This window comes from Scylla paramamosain, chromosome 39, assembly GCF_035594125.1.
Source record: "Scylla paramamosain isolate STU-SP2022 chromosome 39, ASM3559412v1, whole genome shotgun sequence".
In the NCBI taxonomy this organism is placed as follows: Eukaryota; Metazoa; Arthropoda; class Malacostraca; order Decapoda; family Portunidae; genus Scylla; species Scylla paramamosain.
Genome location: NC_087189.1, coordinates 3,052,501 through 3,075,000, shown reverse-complemented (window position 1 = coordinate 3,075,000; position 22,500 = coordinate 3,052,501). Strand labels below are relative to the sequence as shown.

The 22,500-nt window shown below is 39.4% G+C and overlaps 1 protein-coding gene across 2 annotated transcripts in view; it reads right to left on the bottom strand.

Annotated features, from left to right (window-relative positions):
• Positions 1 to 10,003: 10,003 nt before the first annotated feature.
• The window catches only part of LOC135092049 (oxysterol-binding protein-related protein 9-like), a 29,483-nt gene continuing 16,986 nt past the window's right edge, over positions 10,004 to 22,500 (bottom strand). For both annotated transcript variants that reach the window (XM_063990207.1, XM_063990208.1), the window contains exons 7-16: positions 17,785 to 17,924; positions 17,355 to 17,441; positions 16,707 to 16,846; positions 16,211 to 16,323; positions 15,109 to 15,240; positions 14,029 to 14,325; positions 13,771 to 13,867; positions 13,542 to 13,664; positions 12,775 to 12,899; positions 10,004 to 12,492 (exon numbers count right to left, since the gene is read on the bottom strand). In XM_063990207.1, coding sequence (XP_063846277.1) covers positions 12,318 to 12,492; positions 12,775 to 12,899; positions 13,542 to 13,664; positions 13,771 to 13,867; positions 14,029 to 14,325; positions 15,109 to 15,240; positions 16,211 to 16,323; positions 16,707 to 16,846; positions 17,355 to 17,441; positions 17,785 to 17,924 — 1,429 coding nt within the window. In that variant the 3' untranslated portion in view covers positions 10,004 to 12,317. The remainder of the gene's footprint in view (positions 12,493 to 12,774; positions 12,900 to 13,541; positions 13,665 to 13,770; positions 13,868 to 14,028; positions 14,326 to 15,108; positions 15,241 to 16,210; positions 16,324 to 16,706; positions 16,847 to 17,354; positions 17,442 to 17,784; positions 17,925 to 22,500) is intronic.

The window sequence follows — 22,500 nt, the reverse complement described above, 5'->3', positions numbered from 1 at the left end:
TTCATAGTATTTTTTGCGTATAAGAGATGCAGAATTCTCTAAATTTTCAGTAGATTTTAAAAACCCTAATAACATCCACTGGAAGCTGTTTGAAATATAAAATCTTTGCTAAACTATCTCTAAAAATACGAAAGCTCCCTTAAAAATCCGAATAACACCCAGAAAACCCCTTAAAATCTAAGAGACGGGACGCAGAAATGTTTAAGCGCATCGAGTCAGAGACGAAGATAAACAGCACAGTACATTACATTAAACCATCACCATAAACACGAAAACTCACTTAAAAATAAACAACAACACAGAAAACCTTTTAAAAACAAGAAGAAAGGACGCTGAAATATTTAAGCGTACCAAGTTAAAGGAGACGAAGATAAACAATGCAGTACATTACCTTGTCCATTCTGCGGGCACGGCACTTCTGGTAGGACGGCCCCCTGCTGCTGCTGCTGCTGCTGCTGCTGCTGCTGTTGTTGTTGTTGTTGTTGCTGTGGCTGTGGCTGCTGCACGGACATTTGCTCCACAGCCTCGGTCACAGCACGCACCTCCGCCATGCTTTAAGCCACTATCACACGGTACACAGGCACGGTACACAGCACGGTACACGAAAGTAATCCAGAAGTCGGAGCGAGATCGGAGCGTGGAGGCTAAGACGGGTCGCGTAGGTGGGGAGTGAGGCGTTACGCGTTCTCACCAGACCATCCACCAAGCCTGACTGAGTGACGCTGGGGCCGCCTCGACCATCCAAACTTCCCGCTCCCTGCCTCAAACCCCCACCCAGTTCTCTCTCTCTTTCTCTCTCACTGTTGCCACTTTGCCGTACACACCCACCCTAGCCAGCTGCTGCCCTGTGCCTCGGTCGCCCCGCTGACTGACTGACTGGCTGGGGTGTTGACCTGATCGTCTTTCAATTTGACCTTTTCAGATCTTCGTGGTTCAGTTTTAGGCGTCCTTTCTCATTTATCCTGTTTTTACTGGTTTTCATGACTCACGTGATCGTTCGGCAAGGATTCTGCATTTTCATTTTTTTTTTTTTTTAAGGTTTTCAAGGGTTTTCTTCAAGAATTCTGCGTTTTAAGAGTGTTTCAAGTTTTCAGTGGTGGTTTTCATGATATGAGTGAGTTTAGAAAGTATTATGTACTTCCAGGAAGTTACTGTAGTTTTCAAGGATGTTTTCATGATTTTTAATTCGATCCTGCATCATTACAGGAAAAAGAAACCCAAGAGAACCTATCTCTATGGCCTTTGAAAACAGACAATTTTAGAGAACAAAACGTCACTACTACACACTCAGAACACACCTACATCCTTCCCTCACCGAACTGACCTGCACATGTGACTTCCTACACATTGTACACCTAGAAAAGTAATCAGAGGTGCACATAGAGGACATTATTCTGAAACACTTCTGAGCCGCACCTCCACTACATTCAAAAGACTTACTGAAAAGTGTTTTTTTTATGGCTCTAATGACAGATTTACAAGAATTCTACATTATTAACAGAAAAACACTCTTGATAACCTGACTTTTGAAAATAGTCGTGGTGAGAGAGCAAAGTGTTACAGAATACAGGTCAAACTCTTCGATCAAACCGGACCACCACTTAACCACGCCTCTGTCTCGACTCGATGTTCCATAATGCTCGACTCCCAGAAGCCTGGCGTGTTTGTAAGTATTGTTCTGGTTAGTGGTGCCTTGTTTGCTTGTTCCTGCATTTCCCACCACGTACGTCTTTTCTCAATCACTAACCCACTCTGAGACATCCTTTCTTGTGCCTCTACTAACCAGAAATTGCAAGATTTAATCTTTTTTATTCCCTTCTTGTATATGTTTATGATGATTCTATGCATTGATTTTAGTGTTATGAACTGCTGTATTAGGGTGAAGAGTTAAATGTGTGAGCCAGTTGTCTACCTGTCTGACTGACTGACTGGCTGACTGGACTGCGTGTGTTGTAAATGTTCTTGGTGGTGCGTTGTCCCTGCATTGGCGTGGTGCAGTGGTGTACCCCGGAAACTTTTAAAGGTGTGGGCTGACAGTCTGACTGTCTGATAGCTGAGGTAAGAGAGGGAATGTGTATGTGTGCATGTCTGCACGAATCGCGTGCGTGTGTGTGCCCGTGTGTGTGTGAATGTGTGCCTGTGTTTCTGAGACTATCATGTTTAAGACTCTGAGTCGCGGCACTGCGTGTGAGAGAGGGAGTGTCTGAGTTAAGTGGCACTGTCTGGCACCACACCACGCAGGGCGGCGCGGCACTTCCCTCCGAGGCGTCAATATTACGCGCGTAGGGAGGAGGAAGAGGAGGAGGAGGTGTGGAGGGAGGAAGGGAGGGAGGGCACCGCGTCACTCTCCCTCATTGGGCAGTCAGGAAAGGGTCATCAGAGGCGTGCTATTGCTACGGATGAGTGATACACTTAATGAACTCTGGCGTGACACGAGGCTGTAAATCTTTCCTTATCTTTTGTTCTCCTTTACCGTCCTCCCCTCTCTCTTTCATCGTCTTCTCTTTCTCAGCCTTCATTATATTTGAGTGTCTCCCAGAACACTGATTACACTTATGGGGGAGACAGCGCAGCTCAGGGCGTTGTGGCAATGCGGCTCAGGCTGGGCTGTAGGTACTGGTGGGAGGTTAGTGATGTCCCTGCTGTGTTGTACAGTGTGTGGTGTACCAAGGGACCACACACTGTAACACTGTCATGAAGTGTCCTTCCATTGCCAGTTTAGGCCACAAGGCCAGCATGACCTGCCTGCCCTTGTCCCTTGGTTCATTAAGTCTGCCACTCACGGATATTCTTAAAGAATATCCAAAGTTTGCCTCCAGGTGGTGATAGTGTCTCTTGTCCTTTCTTTCTTTGGCCAGTCCTTCAGGCTGTGATTAGTTAGCTATATATTTAATTCTTAATTCTTTAACTTTCAAAAGTTTGGTATGTGCAATTTTTTTCTTTCAAAAGTTTGGTATGTGCAATTTTTTTCATGTAAATATTTCACTCTACCCTATGGCGAGGGCGAAGCGGGCAGGCTGCGCCTTCCTCAGCTATTGTACTTCTTTATACAACAATGAACCTATCAATCAATAACTTCTGTTTCACCTTGTCTGGTGGTTTTCTTGTTCTACTGTTCCCACTTTTCCCCTTCCCTGCGCCACAATGCGTGATGGCGTGGGCTGCGGAGCTTGGGGCGCTGTCTGTACCACACGCCACACTGTTGAAGCAGCCTGCTCATAAATTTCTTGAGGCTCCTGGCGAGAGACAAAGGAAGGTCATTGCTTGTAGGCGTGGCTGTGGCAAGGACCTTAAGTCTCCCTTTAAGAATCTGTTCTGTCCTCTAGGAAGGTGAAATGTACAGAGGATAGAACAAGTATATTTTTAGTCAGCAATTAATGGTGATACATTTCAATTTATAAGAAAAATATTGATTATAACTTTCAGAGAGTGAAGAGAAAAATTTCATCATAACCATGATAGATTTCAGTTCATAAAAGAAATAATGGCCATAAATATTATGAATTTCAGCAAAGGAAACCAATGTTTACAAAGAGAAGATTAAAGCCAGGAGAGATGTCAGTTTACATGATAAATATCGTCACATTTCAGTAAACAATATAATCTATTTAGAATAAGAAAGAATAAAACCAGGGCAGACTTCAATTTACAAGAGACAATAATGATACAAGCAAGCAAAAATAATGTTTACAAAAAAGAAAGATTAAAAGCAGGAAGGCCTTCAGTTTGTGAGAAGATATGGATACTACATCTTAGCAAACAAAAATACTCATATGAGCAAAGATAATACATTTACAAAAGATAAAAATCAAAACCAGGAGGGACTTCAGTATATTTTTATTGATTATTCATTCTTGGACAGTAAGAATCATCATATACCTAGTAAGGCAAAGCTGGGTGCACTCTTCATGTATCACAGAAAACAATAATGAAAAAAGTCTCAATACTTCCCAAGGGTGACAGCGGCTATCTGTGAGTTAGCTCAGGCACGTGACTCATGACAGATGGCAAGGCGTGTGGCTAAGACTGCATTACAAACTCCTTCCTTCCCGTCACACAAGAGCCTGTATTCTGAAACACTTTATTCTTACACCCCAACTACTTTAAAAGGCCACAGAGGATTTGCCGGGTTCTCAGGGGTGCTTTCTGCATTAAAGGTGAGGGGACTTATGTTAATCACTCACTAGAATCATGAAAACATCCTTGAAAACCTTAGTAAATCTCATATGGGCTATTCTCAAAGGCCACACGGAGGATTATTCAGGTTTTCATGAGTGTTTCTTCAACTGATGATGCAGAATCTCATTTAACAATCACTAGAATCATGAAAACGCCATTGAAAACCTTAACAACTCCCACTCCGGCCTGTTAAAAGTAGTGGAGATATTAGATACTACAACACTGAAGGATACAAGCCCAAATATGACTTAATTCACAGTCATTCATGACCTGACTTCAATTATGGCTAATGAAACATTCACCGAGTCACTCTTCACACACCTGACTCCAAGCATGGCAGCATCCAGTCATACAAAACAAGCTGGACTTCAACTAACACTGTTCACTGAGTCGTTCACGGCAGACCTGACTCCTGGCAACACAACACAGCGTTCAGAGCCATTCCTAACTAACCTGACCCCAAGTGCGGTATAGTAACGGTTGTACTCGACTTTCTTTGGCAAAAAAAACCCAAGACCACAACACGACAACACGTTATGGTCTCGGTGGGAAGTTTTTAGTTTATTTACCGATAAACATTACAATATATAAATCTCATGATTGACTCATTTGCTTCGTACGTACACTAATGGTATAGAATAATATAATAACTTTTCTTCTTTTTAAATAAACCTCCAAAAACGTATTTACAAACTATTATTATACACATTTACAGTGGTAGCATAACACTATATACACAATCAACAAACACCGTGTCTGGCCTTCAGAAATGCAAGGAGGAATGTCGACAAATTAATTACAGATCCTGATGGCGAAAGAGAGATCAGAGGTTACAGAAAGGGACCATACAGAATTACTAATACAGGGAACTTATACAGTATGAGATGGACTGTTGCTGAAAATAAGGCATCTTTTGTAGCAATACCAGAACCTATCAAGCTTCACCCTTCAAATCTTGGGCTTCAAAATTTTTAGAGTTTAGTTAGTTTAGGTTAGGACAAGATATGTAAATAAATATACAAGTAAAAAACATTAAAAAAAAGCTTCTAATTCAATACTTTAAGCTTCACCCTTTAAATTCTGGGCCTTGAAATAAAAAGCTTTGTTAGGTTAGGACAAGATACATTCAAGTTGGTTTTGATTAACATATCAGTAAGTAAAAATAAATAAATAAGTTAACATAAAACCCTTATTCAGTAACAAAGAACCAATCTCTAAAATTTCATCTTCACCCTTCAAATTCTGGGCTTCAAAAATGAAAAGAAAAGTTCATTTAAATTATGGTAGGACAAGATACACTCAAGGCAGTTTTGATTAATGTACCACCACACAAGAAAAAATGCCTCACTCAGTAACAAGGGCGAGTATAGCTATCAATCACATACATAACTATACAAGAGCAAAGGGTTGATTCATTTAGCTGGATGCTCGAGTTGGTTTTGTCTATAGCAAGGAAAATAAGCAAAAGAACTGGACCTGCTCACTCTTAGCAGGAAGCAAGTTGTGTGGTGAGAACTGGAGAGAGAGAGAGAGAGAGAGAGAGAGAGAGAGAGAGAGAGAGAGAGAGAGAGAGAGAGAGAGAGAGAGAGAGAGAGAGAGAGAGAGAGAGAGAGAGAGAGAGAGATGAGAGAGAGAGAGAGAGAGAGAGAGAGAGAGAGAGAGAGAGAGAGAGAGAGAGAGAGAGAGAGAGAGAGAGAGAGAGAGAGAGAGAGAGAGAGAGAGAGAGAGAGAGAGAGAGAGAGAGAGAGAGAGAGAGAGAGAGAGAGAGAGAGAGAGAGAGAGAGAGAGAGAGAGAGAGAGAGAGAGAGAGAGAGAGAGAGAGAGAGAGAGAGAGAGAGAGAGAGAGAGAGAGAGAGAGAGAGAGAGAATATGACGTTTTGACCAAGAAATGAATGAAACAACAAAAGATATAGACTTCTTCTGTAGCTAAGAGAGGCATTGGAGATGTTGGTACAGAGACAGGTAGACAAATGCACTACAAGAAGCTCATGTAACTTGCAGGGTACAGTGGCGAGGAACTAAGCTACATAAAGTCTTAGGGATTTAGTCGAGGCATCAAAAGTGTGTACATCAACAGACACATCACTGAGAAGCCTAATGTTTTGTTTGGTTTCATGTTCTGGCTTTGAATTTTACATCTTAAATTATACCTGCTTTGTGGGGACACCTGCCTGGTATACAGATAGATAAATATGTAGATGATTGACATAACTCCCACTTCATAATGACTTGTAATCTTTTGTTCTTATCATGATTCTTTGTCCATATTCTCAAATGCTTTGCTCTCTCAGCGGGACTATTTTCAGACCCCATAGAGATGATTATTTGAGTTTTCATGGGTGTTTTACCACTGACAGTGCAGAATCCTTGTGCAGAATCCTTGCTAAACTATTAAAAGAATCATACAAAAACTCCTGAAAATCCAAATAACATCCACTAGAGTATGTTTAGGATACAGAATCCTTGTTAAACCACCAGCAGAACCATATAACCACTCCTGAAAACCCTGAAAACATCCGCTGAAGCCTGTTAAAAGTAGCCGAAACAAGACAGCGAAACATTTGAAAGCATGGTCCTTCGATCAAATACCCAGATACGTCAAGACTTCCCAGAGATGGCTACTGATGCAACCATCCTGAATAGAGTAATATATAGTAGATAACAAGAGTTTAGAGTGCCACACATAACTGCCAACTAAATTTGTGAACTATGTACAGATACACACAGTAAAATTTCATATCCCATGGTTTCTTTATGCCAAAATGTGACCGTCGGATAAAAATGACATGGGATACATAACTTTACCGCACTATTCCAACTGCAACTTAATCTGCTCAGTGTATTTGTGTTCACTTACAGCATATTTGTTGGGAGTTGTGTTGTCTTACAGTAACTGCAGAAAACACGACATGGTGCCTTTCGTATATTCTTAAAAACGCCATGATGACAAGTGGAGATAGGCAGGCATGTTTTATACAGGGATTGCCACATGTAGGCCTGACAAGCAGCTTCTCGCAGCCTCCCTTATTTTCTGTCTAATAACAAAAGTGTCGAGTCAATAAGGAGCTTTAAAGGAAGATAACCCAAATTTATGGATAAGTGTAAAGACAATCAGGAGCTTTAAAGAAAGATAACCCAAATTTATGGATGTGTACAGTCAATAAGGAGCTTTAAAGGAAAATAACCCAAATTTATGGATGTGTACAGTCAATAAAGAGCTTTAAAGGAAGATAACCCAAATTTATGGATAAAGATGATCAGTGGAAATAGGCAGACATGTTTCATAGAGGGACTGGCATGGGTCGGCCTGATGGCTTCTTGCAGCTCCCCTTATTTTCTTACATCACTCACTTTCTCCGCAACATTCAATCATTACAGACAGGTTTCTCCTTCAGCATCAAAAAAGCACTGATCTATTTCTGCCATTTCTCTGCAGTTCCTGTACAACACGGCAACTCTGTACTATTATGATTATTATTAGTAGTATTATGGAGTGAAAACTGAGCATGATTTAGTACAATGTGATAACAACAACACTAGTTACACTGTACAAATCCTCCACCATCTAATATTTGTGCTTCATCAAAACTCTGTATTAGATAAAAAAAATAAAATAAAAAATAAATAAATAAATATATAAATAAACATATATATTAGTAGATAAGAAAACACAGACTTCTTCAGCACCCTGACTACACAATAACTGAACAGAAACATGCACAATACTGTAGATGGATATTAAAGCTAAACAAATTGTAACTTAATTAGAATTGTGTATATATATATATATATATATATATATATATATATATATATATATATATATATATATATATATATATATATATATATATATATATATATATATATATATATATATATATATATATATATATATATATATATATATAATGGTTTAAATCAGAATGTAATGAAAAACAATTTAAATTCCTTACAATAATAATAAAAAAAAGATAAATAAATTTTAAAAAATAAATAAATAAAATAACAATAACTAACTAGAATCAAGAACTTCAAAATTAAATGCACAAACACATGCACACAAAAAGAAAAAAATCTGATTTCCTAAACACAACAATTAAAAAAAAACAAAATAGATATGGAGACATAAAATAATCAATCAGTCAAAACTGAAACCAAAAAAGACTTAAATCAAATGAAAAACACACACACAAAATTAATTCCTTAAAGATGAAAAATAAATAAATAAATAAACAACAAAAATACACACAAAAATAAATAAATAAAAACAAAAAGACAAAAAAAAATTAATTCCTTAATTAACCAAAAAAATAAAATAAATAAATAAATAAAAAATAAAAAATTGACAAATTAAAGCTAGACACAATAGCTGAATGAGAGTTTCCGAGGCTTGATATGATATGTACACAGGTCAACTGGAGCCAAGGGAGGATGTGTAGAGGCAGGCCAGCTCAGTTAAAATGCTGGACAAGATACCAGACACACACACACAAGTGGTAGGAAGGAGTAGGAGATCCTCTTAAAGCAACAAGTGGGCTGTGTTTTGAAATGCTTTGCTCTCTCACCCTGACTGCTTTCAAAGGCCACACACAAATGGTTAGTCAGCTTCTCATGTGTTTTTTCCATTATATTTGAAAATTCTTGTTCAACTATCACTAGAACCACATAAACTCTACTGAAAAATCTAATAACCTTCACTAGAGGCTGTTAAAGATGTAGAATCCTTGATAAGCTATTACTAGATTCATGAAAAGACTTGAAAATTCCAGTAACTTCCACTAGAGGCTGATGAGAGTAAAATCCTCATTAAACTATCACTAATGCCATAAAACCCACTAGTGCCTGTTAAAGATGCAGAATCCTCATTGAACTACCACTAAGATCACAAAAACACCCTTGAAAACCCCAAAAACTTCCACTAGAGTCTGTTAAAGATGCAGAATCTTCACTGAACTACCACTAAGATCACAAAAACACCCTTGAAAACCCTAAATAACCTCAACTAGCGCCTGTTGAGAGCTGTCACGATGAGACAACACAAGTTCAAGAGTACAGCTGAAGCTTAAGCCAGTTCCATTCCAGAGGAGTAAAGAAGAACACAGCACATGATAGAGATGACTCAGTCCGGCCCACACTTCATGTCCTGTACATAATATAACCCTATGTGATATGACCCCACAACACAAGATACAGTGTGAGTGAGGACTTGAAGATTATTGCATAAACTGGAACTCTCATCTCATTCCACATAATGAATCACTGTAAACAATAAATAAAACAAAGTGGTATTCCATCACAGGAGATTCAGGAAGGTTGATCTGAAGGTGCCAAAATCAATTACAGCTTAGTATGCATAAGCAATTTATCACAAGCAAATTATATATATCTTGGAAAACTATTTACCGAATGCATGTTTCCTGGCATCTTTTCAATATCATTTAGTTCAACGTCCTTATTTTCCCTTATGGGTTTGGACGGCTTGAGTCTTACCCATTATTTTGCACTCACTCTCATTGCTACCTCCATTTGCAATCTTATTTGGCTTGTCTTACTAATATCTTCCCTGACAAACATCCTAACCATTGCTACCTCCTTACATCACCTTCAGGTCTTATTCAGCTTGTCTTTCACTTTTTGTAGTTACTAATAATTTTTCCCAGTGTTCATTCTTTTTGTTGCCACCTCCATTCACCATCTCCAGGTCTTCTTCAGCTTAAGACCTGCATTCAGAAACACTTTGCTCTCTCACCATGACTATTTTCAAAGGCCACACTGGGTTCTTTAGTGTTTCTCCTGTTAATATAGAAATCTTGTTAATCTGTCACTAGAACTGTAAAAACACCTTTAAAAACATGTCACTTAAACTAAAGCCTTTGAATATAGTGGAGGTCCAGCACAGAAGTGTTTCTGAATATGGTCCTGACTATTCCACTTTTTGTAGTCACTGATAATCCCTTCCCTGTTCATCTTTCTCATTGTTACCTCTATACACTTCAGGTCTTTGGTCTTCCCACTGGTCTCAAGTATTTATATTTAAGCAGAGTGTAGACTACAGTTAATGGCTGCTTCATAGACTCACACCTCATTGTCTCCCACACTCACCAACAAAACACCCCCAGGTCTTTGGTCTTCCCATTCATCTCAGGTATTTAGACAATAGTGTAGCCTACAGTTAATGGTTGAAACTCCTCACTGTCTCTCTCAGTCACCCACCAAGCTGCAGGAACAAAGGAACAGTCTAGCTTGTGTCCACTCACCACACAAGAAGCGAGACTCGAAACACCATTAGCAAAATAAAGGGAATATTTGTACACTATATGACATGTAACTTGGTTCACTACATATGACAGCAAACACTTGCTAATTCAATGTACTCTGGCTTGTATCAAATTATCCAAAACATCCCCAGAATGTGACATAAATACGCGGAACGGCTTGGAATCAACGACTAAACCAGCCTGAGTCTACCGTAGTATTACTTATCTACTCAGAAGACAAGGGACACAGAAGCACTGGATCACAAGAGACACAAACCAGCACCAGATAAACCCTGTGAAAACTTAAGTGTAAAAACCAACTGTCTAACCAACTGATCACCATTCAAAATTGGTTCCTATGGTTTAGTTATTGCCTTCAGCGCACCTATTGCATTATTACTGGACAATCCAAGACCAAAACAAAGCAAAAGATAAGAGGGATTCAAATGCAGTCTTTAGTTCAGAGGAAATACTGTGTTTTGGTTTGTTGCCTTGTCGTTCAGCAATGTTGTGATATTTTTATATGTTCCTATCATGTTTCATTCAGTAATGCTGCCATACACTGCCTAGCCACACCATACACTCCTAGGCAGCAGAGTGCAGGTGTATGGATGTGTATGTATGTATTTAACTAGTCATAATTTGCAGGAAACAAGATTACACTGGTTCTGTCTCCACATCTTATTTAGTCAATCATTTCTGATTAGTGGAGATTACTAGACTAATAGACTCTGCATCCTTTGAGTCTCTTGTCTTCAGTTTATCCTCATGCCCTCTTGAATTTTCTGTCTTTCACAAACATGCCATTCTTGTCAAATTTCCCCAGTCCTCTCATAGCTCAGTATACTGCTAATGTCTCTTCTTTCTTGTAATTCCTTGTGCATCTTCAGCTTTTCATTATGTCTTCTTCTTTCCCACATCTCACAAACATGCCTTCTTTGTCATATTCCAGTCCTTTCATAGCTTTGTTTACCACTGTTGTCTCTTCTTGCAGTGTGTGTGTGTGTGTGTGTGTGTGTGTGTGTGTGTGTGTGTGTGTGTGTGTGTGTGTGTGTGTGTGTGTGTGTGTGTACAACGAAGTAAAAAACCAGTACATGATGCCACATAATACCTTACCCCCCTGTATTATGAAGCTATGTGACTCCACTGTGGTGACACCATGAAATAAATGGACACCCTCACCCCACCCACCCCTTCCCATCCCATCCCGTCCCAGCCCTTCCCTCAGCACAAAGATACGCAATGTAAAAATTTACCTGACAAGATGGACCACACAATTACATGAAACGGAAACTTATCATGGATGTTTCAGTGGCGCATTTCTCCCCATTATTACCAGGGAGAAATGCTTATAAGATGTACAGTTGCCTCAAGAAGTGATGTCAGAAAGTTCAGGCAATTTCATGTCTATATATTGAGACAGACGGCTAATGAAGTGCTTTACATTGCCTCCACAAAGACCAAGAGGAACAGGAGATGTGATAGATACATTTTGTGGCATATAAACATCACTTCTCAAGACAACTGTAGTGACAAAGAGCACCAACAAAATATACACTTAATAACTTTGGTTGCCTGCTCTGCACTGGCCTAGACCTGCACTCAGCCGCACGTCTCCAAAAAACAGCACGGCAGAAGTGACTCGCTGCTCTCCTATTCCCCACGACCACAGACAACTCCAGATCAACTCAATGGGAACAAAATCAAGTAACTTCTTTGCATAGATATCAAACACTGACTTACAAAAAACGAGCAAAGAAGATGTACTTACTCATGGCCTTTGATTGACATGCATGACTCAAACTGAATTAAAAAACGCCTTCCACTGCACAGAGAAGATGAATCCTCTCACTCTCTTCACGGCAAGGTGTTCTAATGTCAGTTGTTCCTGAAGCGGTTCAGCAGGGCATACTTGTACACCCAGTTGTCGGCCACTAGGTCAAACAGTTTAGTCTCCCATGTGAGTCCGTTTTCCTTGCGGTGTTTGGCCTCCTCCCTCTGCCGCTGCTCCAAGGCAAACTTGGCGCTAGTTGCTTCGTCAATCTGGTTGAATCTGTTGGTGTTTGGATGTGTTAGTGTGGAAACTCTTTGACATATCCTATTAATAATGGATTTATTTATCTATACTGTTTCCCTCTGTACTGTATCTTTTCTTATCTATTCTATCTATCAAACCAATTTTATTTATGCATACATACATACATACATACCCAGGATGTCTCCCCCAAAGACAAGACTGTCAACAAAAAGCACACAACAATAAACACATGCATTGATCCTAACAAAATATCCATTACAAACATTCCCCTTCTTTCTGTGTCATTCTCCAACATACTTGAGTCCGGCCGTCACTTCCTTCCACATGAACCGTGACTCATTCTCCGCCTGTTCTGCGATGGGCTTCACCTTCTTCTTGACAGTGGCCATGCTCTTCGTGTCCACAAACGGTACACTCTCCGACTGCAAGAGGAGAAGAGACTCAGCCAGTGTGATGTAACTCTGTCTGACCAACATTCAATCATTTACTTAGAGACTTTACCAGCGTGATGTAACCCAAATATTCTTACCACTATTTTACCTTATATTCAATCAACTAAGTCTTCAGCTCCAGTGTCTATCAAGCAATCAATTCTATCACTATAATTTTGATACATAAGAAATACAAAGTTGAGGAAAGAGAAGGAACAGATTACCAAAAAAAGGAAGAAAGATAAGGATAAAAATGAAAGCACACAAGCTTGAACAGAGAGAAAAAGAGACAAAGCTAGAAGGAAAAACACAACCTTGAAGGATAAGAGAAAGACAACAGCACAAGTAAAACAAGACTGATGAATAAAAGTACAGACTATCAGGTTAACAAATCATTAGTTAAGGAAGATGAAGAGGAAACACAAGCTTGAAGAATGAGAGACATAGCTAGAAGGAAAACACAAGCTTGAAGGATGAGAAAAAGACAACAAAAAAAGTAAAACAAGGCTGAGAAATAAGATGAAGGAAACAGATTATAAAGTCCCTAGTTGAAGGAGAGAGGAATGAAGGCACACAAGCATGAAGAATGATAGAAAGACAATGGCATAATACAAGGACAGACTATCAGGTTACCGAGTCTCTAGTCTTTGCCACCATTGCTCCGTTCCACTCTCCATCCACCGTCAAGAAAGGTTTCCGCTCCCCAGGACTGAAGACTTCCGCTGATATCCGATGCTTCTTGCCGCCATAGAAAGGCTGTGGATAAACACTGATACATTTAGTAATACTGGTAAGGATGTTTGTATGTATAGATCTGACCTAATCTAATTCCCACAGGTGCTATAGGTATTGTGGCACTCACCTTGGTCAGGAACTCTACACTGGCACTGTAGCCAGTCTTGTTGCAGGTGATCTGACAGGTGCCGCCCAGCTCCACCCATGGCACTGTCAAGATAGATCTGTGGGCAGTGATATTAAGAGTTTGGGTTAGCACGTCAGTCTTCCTTCTTTCTTATTGCCTTATCTTTTTGTCTGTAGTTGTATCTTGATCTTAATTCTCTCTCTCTCTCTCTCTCTCTCTCTCTCTGTCTGTCTCTCTCACACACACAGACACACGTACCTTCCATAACCACTGGGGAAATTCAGAATATATTCTTCATCATGATCCAGGAGGGAGACGCAGCCCTGCCCAATGTTGTTGACACAGATGGATAGCCCCAGGAACTTCGACTTGGTCCAGATGTGGCCACAGAAGGAGATGCGTTTGGTCTTGTGCTCAGCATAGAAGGCGGAGATGGGAGGGTGGTGAGACACTTGCTCCGCCACGAAGCACAGATTGTTACTCGTCCCCCAAGGTATCGGCCCATCAGGTACTTTGTCACCCTTGGAGTCCGCGCCAGGGATGTCCCAGTAGCATCTGTTAGGGTTTGGGGTGTTAGTAGTTAGAAGGGAGAGTATGAGGGAAACAATGAGGTGGAGAGGAGGAGGATGGGGAGGAAAACGTTCTGCTCTCTCTCGCCACAACGATCTTCAAAGACCACAGAGATGATAAGCCAGGTTCTCAAGAGTGTTTCCACTATTAATAAGGCAGAAATGTTGTTAATCTGTAACTACAACATTGAAAACATCCTGAAAACTGCAGTTTCAACTGAAGCCTTATGAGGGTAGTGGAGGTGTGGCAAAAGAGTTTCGGAATATGGTACACAGTGAGATGGAGAGGAGGAGGAGGAGGAGGAGGAGGAGGAGGAGGAGGAGGAGGAGGAGGAGGAGGAGGAGGAGGAGGAGGAGGAGGAGGAGGGAAGAAAACGAGAAGGGTATTAGATTTAAGAGGATGAGGAAGAGGACAAACTAAGTGGAATGTCCTTACGTTAAGTTTAAGCATACTTGTAACATTTATAGTGTTCCTAAATTGATGACTATATTATCAAGTTCATCTTTTTCCCTTTCACCCAAAATTTTAAGACATTCACAGCATTTTAGTGTCCCAAAATTAAAGGTTATATTATCAGGTATATCTTCTATAATCTATTTTCATTTCTACTGCATCTATTTACTTTATATTTCACTTGATTTACCCTTACCTAACCTAAGCTATCAAATCTATTCTATTAATCCTACCTTCAGTAAGCTATATTGTTAATTTTACTCTGTCCATTCATCTTATACTATACTTACCACCACCACCACCACCACTACCCACCTGAACACCTCCCCTAGAATTGGGTTATACGGCTTCCTGGCCACCTCACTCTTCCTGCCGGCGTGGAAGGCTGACACGTACCACTTCACCACCTGCACCATGCGCTCCTGGGGCGTGGGCATGTCCGCGATGCTGCCGTGAAGAACAGAGGGTGTTAGTGCAGTGACATGGCAGGTGAAAAGTTGTGATAGAGGATACAGGAAAGGAAATGCCATGTGTAGGGCTGATGGCTCCTTGCAGTTTCCCTTAAGTTCTTGTGTTCTTAGCTACAATACTCTCACATAACTAAACTTTTCTGATTTGGTTAAGTTTGGTTAAATAACTTGGCTTTTCTGCTTGATTCAATTTACTTTTTTTACTTTTTTTACTGAACATTCATAGCACTGTTAAAAAATTATTTGCATGGATGTATAAGAGAGAGAGCACAGGAGGTTAATATTGTCTTTCCACAGCTACAGAAGGACTTGAAAAAACAGTATAGGAAAACTAACTCCATGAAATGTTATAGATGATAAGGGAAAAATTGTGTAGTAGTGGAACGTTGAGGTAGAAATGCTGGTGTGTGTGTGTGTGTGTGTGTAACTATATTCCATTTTATAGAGACATCAACATGGTATGTAAATAGACCGATAGATGACGTCACAGGGTAAACAGAAGCAACATCAACCGAGGATAAAGATAAATTATGTCATGTCTATTATTTATCTGTATACCAGGCTATCAATTCCAGACAAGGCACCACACACTCACACACACATCATTTATACTCTCAGCCCCAGGAGGATGTAAACAGTAAACACATCAGCTTGGTATATAGGCTTGTACTCAGAAACGCTTTGCTCTCTCACCACAACTATTTTCAAAGGCCACAGAAATGAATAGCTGGGTTCTCAAGAATGTTTTACCTGATAATAATGAAGAACTTTTGATAATCGTCACTAGAACCACAAAAAAAAAACACCCTTAAAAACCTGTGTAACTTCAACCAAAGCCTTTTGAAAGTAGTGGAGGTGTATCACAGAAGTGCTCCAGAATATGGACCATAGATAGGTGATGTCAGGAGGCACACAGCACAACAAATCAATGACCAGCCAACACACACCTGCAGAAGAGGTCAGGGTGTGCAAAGAAATCGGCATACATCTCAAGCAGTGACCGTCTCTCCAAGATAAAGGTCGGAAGCACAACCTTCGTTAAGTCCATTCCTATTTTAACCTGAAGGAGAGAGATGATGGTTAAAATCATGTACATATTTAGCAAGCAGAAATTACATATTACATCTCAATAATTCAACCACTATCTAGCATCCATGTTAGGTCAGCACTCTTGTGCCAACCAGTTAAAATCCTACAGAAATTTTGTTAAGCAGTAAATAAACAGGTTCTAATTTAGCTCTAGTTAACAAGCTATACAAGTTAAGATAAGCATTAATTAACCAAGATATCTTAATAATTCAACCCTATCTAGCATCCTATAGAAGCTTAGCTCTAATCAATAAGTTAAACAAGTTAAGATAAGCATTAATTGATCAAGATATCCCATAGTTGAACCCTATCCAATATGCACATTAGGTCAGCCATCCCAGCCCAGCCAGTGACCTGAGACAAGAGGTGGTGGATGACAGAACCATGGCTCTCCATGGATCCCAGCTCCGGGTCGTCGTCCTCGTCATACATGCGGTCGTAGTCAAAGGAACCCCCACCACTCTTGAGCGGCTGCAGCTCGTCCCTGCGCCCCTCTGCCAACCAGATCAGGAGTGTTAGGCAGACCTCAGCTTCTCTTACTATGGTAGAATGATGATTTGATGCAAATCTATTTAAAAATTACTGATTTAAAACAGCGCCTAAGAGGAAGACCAAAAATCTATTCAAAACTAATAATTTCAATTTAAAGTGAATTGAAATTGGTGCACATTGTTTTCCTGCCATTAGAACCTTCCATTACAACAATATTCCCATTCAGTGCAAAATCAATTTGGAAGCAAACTCTTGTGGACCCTGGCTCATGTTAAATCAATGTTCTACTGTACTCCTAAAACCTACTCCACTTAGGAGAGGAAATGGAAAGCAGACACAAGTTAACAGACAGGATCACTGAGAGCAACAACCTGGCATGTAGACCCTCACGTGACAGAATCAAAGGTGAAGGAACATGCTCCCCCAAGTCACACAACACAACACATCAGTAATGAAAGTAAGCTTCCCCCACCAGGTAGCACACTTCAAACTGGAGTGATGCACACTCACCTGAGTCCCTGGAGGAGGCAGAGACACTGGGTGACCTGCAGGGGGACTGAACAGGAGAACCAACCATCTGTCCCTCGCTGCCCACATCTGCCGACATGCACACAAGTAGGTAAGTTAGGTTAGGTATAAGTTAAGTTAGGCTGGGTTAGATTTATTGACCACTAACCTTGCCAAAACATATCTGCAGACACACACACATTATTAATGGGTAGGTAAGTTAGGTTAGGTTTATTGACACATACAGAAGCACAAACAATAAAACCCATATGAACACAGCCTAGCAAGTAGTAGTAATGTCATTTCTATCAACCACAAATTCCTTCAAACAAATATTCAAACCATCAAACTTCCACACACAACAAACACACACACAGCACAATACTCGGCACCTTAGCACCATAAACAAGACACACAGGGGCTGCTGGCTTACCCTGGGGGCTTGGAGAGGGCTCCAGCAGCGGGCTGTGTGCCGAGGAATCACCAGAGGCCTTGGAGGGACTGGTCACGGCCTCAGAGGTGTGCACACGGCCTGGGATAGTCTCCACGGCATCCTCAAACAGACGTGGCCCACTGGAAGGACAGGGAGATGATGTTTGTTTTTATTTTCATTTAAACATTACACACAAGAAAAAGGGGTGAATTCTTAAGCTCTTGTGGTATTTATTTCAAAGCTGAGAGGAACAGCAAACATAAAGTTGTAAGAAGGTGTGTTCTGGAGCTAGAAATGATCCTGCGTTTATTTCAAAGGTCAGAGAAAGAGGAAATAAAAAACCGAAATTATAAAACAGAAAAGATGGATTGTGTTCTTAGGCTAAAATTAATCAGCGTTGTTTTGTTGAGTATTTCAAAGCTGCTCTACTCCATGTAAACTGAGAGGAATAGGAAGTAAAATTATACGAAATAAGAAAAAGAGAAAAAGGTGTGTTCTTAAGCTAAAATTGGTCATTATCTTATGTTATTTATTTCAAAGCTGCTCCTATTGATAACTTTTCTACTCTGTGTGAACTGAAATGAAGTAAGTTTTGTCTGTATGTAAAGAAGAATAACTGTTGGTGTTTTTCTTGCATACCAACATACATACGTATATTTACTCAAGTTTTACGCAGAATGTTAATTTATTTATGGTCGTAAAAATATTTCTTCAGTTACCTGTTATAAAGAAATAGATGGTGAAAATAATTCTTAAGTTAATCATGGAAAGATTTATACCAATCATTCAAATATTTCTTGTTAGTCATTATAAAAAGCTAAATATATATATATAGTAAAAATCTTTGTTAGTAATTATAGAAAACCTTAATTTACATGTATCATCAAAACATTTCAGTTACTCATTATAAAAAAAATATATATAAAAACAATTCTTTAGCTAATCATTACAGAAAAACCTTAATTCAAACAGATCATTAAAAAATTTCTTCACTTACTCGTAATCAAAGAAATTAAATTAACAAGTATAGACAATTAAAAACATATGTTACTCATTATAAAAAACGAAAACTCATATAAACAAAACAAGCATTTCTCCAGTCACTCGTCATAAAGCACCTTAATTCACACAAATACATTTCTACGAACTAACAACACTTCCGTCATCCTCGCTGTTTACACTTCACGATGCACAACACAACACAAACACATCACATCTGGCACTACACTAGCTAGATACTCATGTAAAGTGCCATAAGGGAGCATATGGCACTGATTGGCACTAATATCTAACTACTACTACTACTATTTAAGGCTAACTGAGCTAAAATCAGCGTGCCATCAAATTAACTCCTTAGTCTTCAGGTCAAATATTCCGTGTTACTAAATAAAGTGAGTGACAATGACGCAGACAATGATAAGGGCTTTGTTCATCTTTAGGTGAAAAATTCTATTAGTTATTTTTTTTATTCTCAAGCCACCTCTCCTGTCCCTGCCATTCCCCTGCCAACACTGTTATTGTTATCTTGCTTTTCTGGTTAATAATTTTAAGTTTGAAAAAATAAAAAGTAAATAGATAAATGAGTGAAAGTTTATTTTTCCCTTAAATTCAATACTTTAATTTATCTTTAGAGTGGGAAATCAGTTATTATTGTAAAGATATTTTTATAATTATTATTATTATTTATTATAATTACCTCTTTTCCAGTTTATCGCTTAAGTTGTGTGAAGGAATTGTCACTTTTTAGATGAAAATGACAAAAAAATGCTTTTTATATATCTTTTGAAAACAAGATTCCAAATTTCTGCCAACAATGAAAATAAGATTCCAAGTTTCCATCAATGATAAAAACAAGATTCCAAGATTCCAAATTTCTGCCGATGATAAAAACAAGATTCCAAGATTCCAAATTTCCATCAATGATAAAAACAAGATTCCAAATTTCTGCCAATGATAAAAACAAGATTCCAAATTTTGGCCAATAGAAAAAAATAATCCAAATTTCACCTAGGGATAAAAATACTATTCAAATTTCTGTTGATGAAGAAGTAAAATTCTGCCAATGAAAGGAAATCCAAATTTTTCCCAATGAAAATAGAAAATAAAAAAAATTCTACTTATGATTTAAATACACACACACACACACACACACACACACACACACACACACACACACACACACAGGAAAAAAATGTTAAGGAATTAAATAACAAACTTGTGGGTCAACCAATGATTATTTTAACAAATTTCCCTTCCAAAAAATGTGAAAAATACAAAAAAAGAGATTTTTTCCTAAGACAGAGACAATAAGAATATTCCCAGATGGACACACACACACACACACACACACACACACACACACACACAAGGGAAGAAGATAGGTAACACTGAAGGGCTAAACACACACACACACACACACACACACACACACACACACACACACACACACACACACACACACACACACACACACACACACACACACATCCCAGCTTGTCCTTTGGCTGGTTATACAATAAATACACCTACACAACAACAACAACAAGAACAACATAAACAACAGGAACTTAATACAGTAATACAAATAAATACACAGCAGCACACACTGTACACTATACATTACACAGGAACACACACACACACACACACACACGCACACACACACAGCTACAGCCCAGTATAAGTACATATAAGTATAAAAGTAATATCACAAACACAGGGCACTTCAACTATGCACTTTTAAACAGCAAAATACAAAAAAAAATAACTGAGCAAATAAAAAAAATAGTTAACAAAAAAAAAAATAATATTTCAGCTGCCGGGCGGGGGAATAAACGTAACGAAATATAGACTCCTAGAAAACTATATGGGAAAGGCTAGTAAATTTGCAAGGCTTCATCTACACTGACTTGTCAAAACGCAGCAAAGGAGTGACAGGAATGAGAGATACCGGAGAAGGCCAGCTACAGGTGAGGGACTGTGCACCTAGGAGAGAGAGAGAGAGAGAGAGAGAGAGAGAAGAGAGAGAGAGGAGAGAGAGAGGAGAGAGGAGAGAGAGAGAGAGAGAGAGGAGAGAGAGAGAGAGAGAGAGAGAGAGAGAGAGAGAGAGAGAGAGAGAGAGAGTAAAAAACAAAAACAGGTAAGAAAAGAATAAAAGAGGAATACAAAAAGACAAAAAAAAAAACAGCATAGAGAGAAGAGAAAGAAGACAAGGAGAAACAGATCAATGAAAATCAAGGAGAAAAGCAAATGAAAATGGCAACAAAGAAAAGCAAAAAGCAAGGAACAAAGAAAGAAAACCAGGATGTGTGTGAGACAAGGGTGTAGTTTAGCAGGGTGGTGGTGATGGTGGTGGCGGGGCGGTGGCAGGTTGGCAGGGCGGCAGGGTGGCAGGGTGTGACAAACAGAACCTTACCACACTTTGAGTCGGCGAATATAATCCATTACAGAGGAAGCACTGGGCCTCCTCTGCTTGCTGCCAAAATAGGACCACATGTCTATCTGTATCATCAGCAGAAACACAAGAAGAAGGCAGGCCAGCAGGGGCCAGATGGGGGGTGGCACTCAGCAGGCCAGCAGAGGTCAGGGGAGGTGGCCCTGCATGACTGGCCAACGGGACGCAAGGAGGGGAGCCATCTTTCTCACGGCACTCTGGCTTGGCACTCCCCACTCAGCACCTTGTGTTTCTGTGTCCTTGTCAAGACTATATGTTTCTCCTTTCTGTTACTATAGGTTCTTGCATTTATTGTTTACAGTAAGTTCTTGCGTTTATTGTTTACAGTAAGTTCCTGCGTTTATTATTTACGGTTAAGTTCTTGCGCTTATCAATTACTATTAAGTTCATGTGTCCTTTACCATTTACTATAAGTTCCTGTATCCTCATTTACTCTAAGTTCCTGCATCTTTCAGTTTGAAGTTATGACATCTATAGGTTTGTTGGTATTACTGTCTCCCTGTTACGGAGTCTATAGATGACTTGGTTTCATTGTTTCCGAGTCCTTCAATGTACTGGTAATGTTATGGAGTCTATAGAACAGTTAGTAACATCATAATATCTCAGTATTTCTGTTGCAAAGTGTATTATTTGTTCAGTTTTTCAATGTGTGAGTTACTGTGCCGAGTAAGTCACTGGTGCCATAACGTAACATTATTTCTGAGTCTTTCAGATTACAAGCAGCAATGAAATTATCATGTCTTTCACTCAATCCACTTAATTACTAGCTTTTCAAGGTTAACTCTCTTTTCCAATGCAACTTTCTATTTTTTTTTCAAGATAACTTCTATTTCTTCAAGATGAATTGTAGTTTTCAAGGTTAACTCTACTCAATATTAATTTTATTTCTACTTTTTCAAGGCAATTTCTAGTTTCTAACAGTTAACTCTACCCAACATTTACATACAGTAGCTGTGTGTCGCAGGAAAACACGAGCGTCACAGTTAAGTGTTCCCCAGTCACTCAGCCACTCATGAGCACCCTGTTGACACACACTGAGACTTGACTACAACTTTTCACACACTATTCTTGCGGTAAGCTCTCTTCAGTATTCCTGTGAGGTGTGAGAAGACGAAAATTAAACTTTAACCTTGCCTCTTTCCTTCCCTGTGTCTCTGTACAAGCAACCTTTACAGTGTTGGGAAGGTTAACAAAGAAATAATAAGTCTGTGATGTGAGAAGACTAGATTAACTTGCCTTCTCTCTCTTTTCTCTCATGTGTC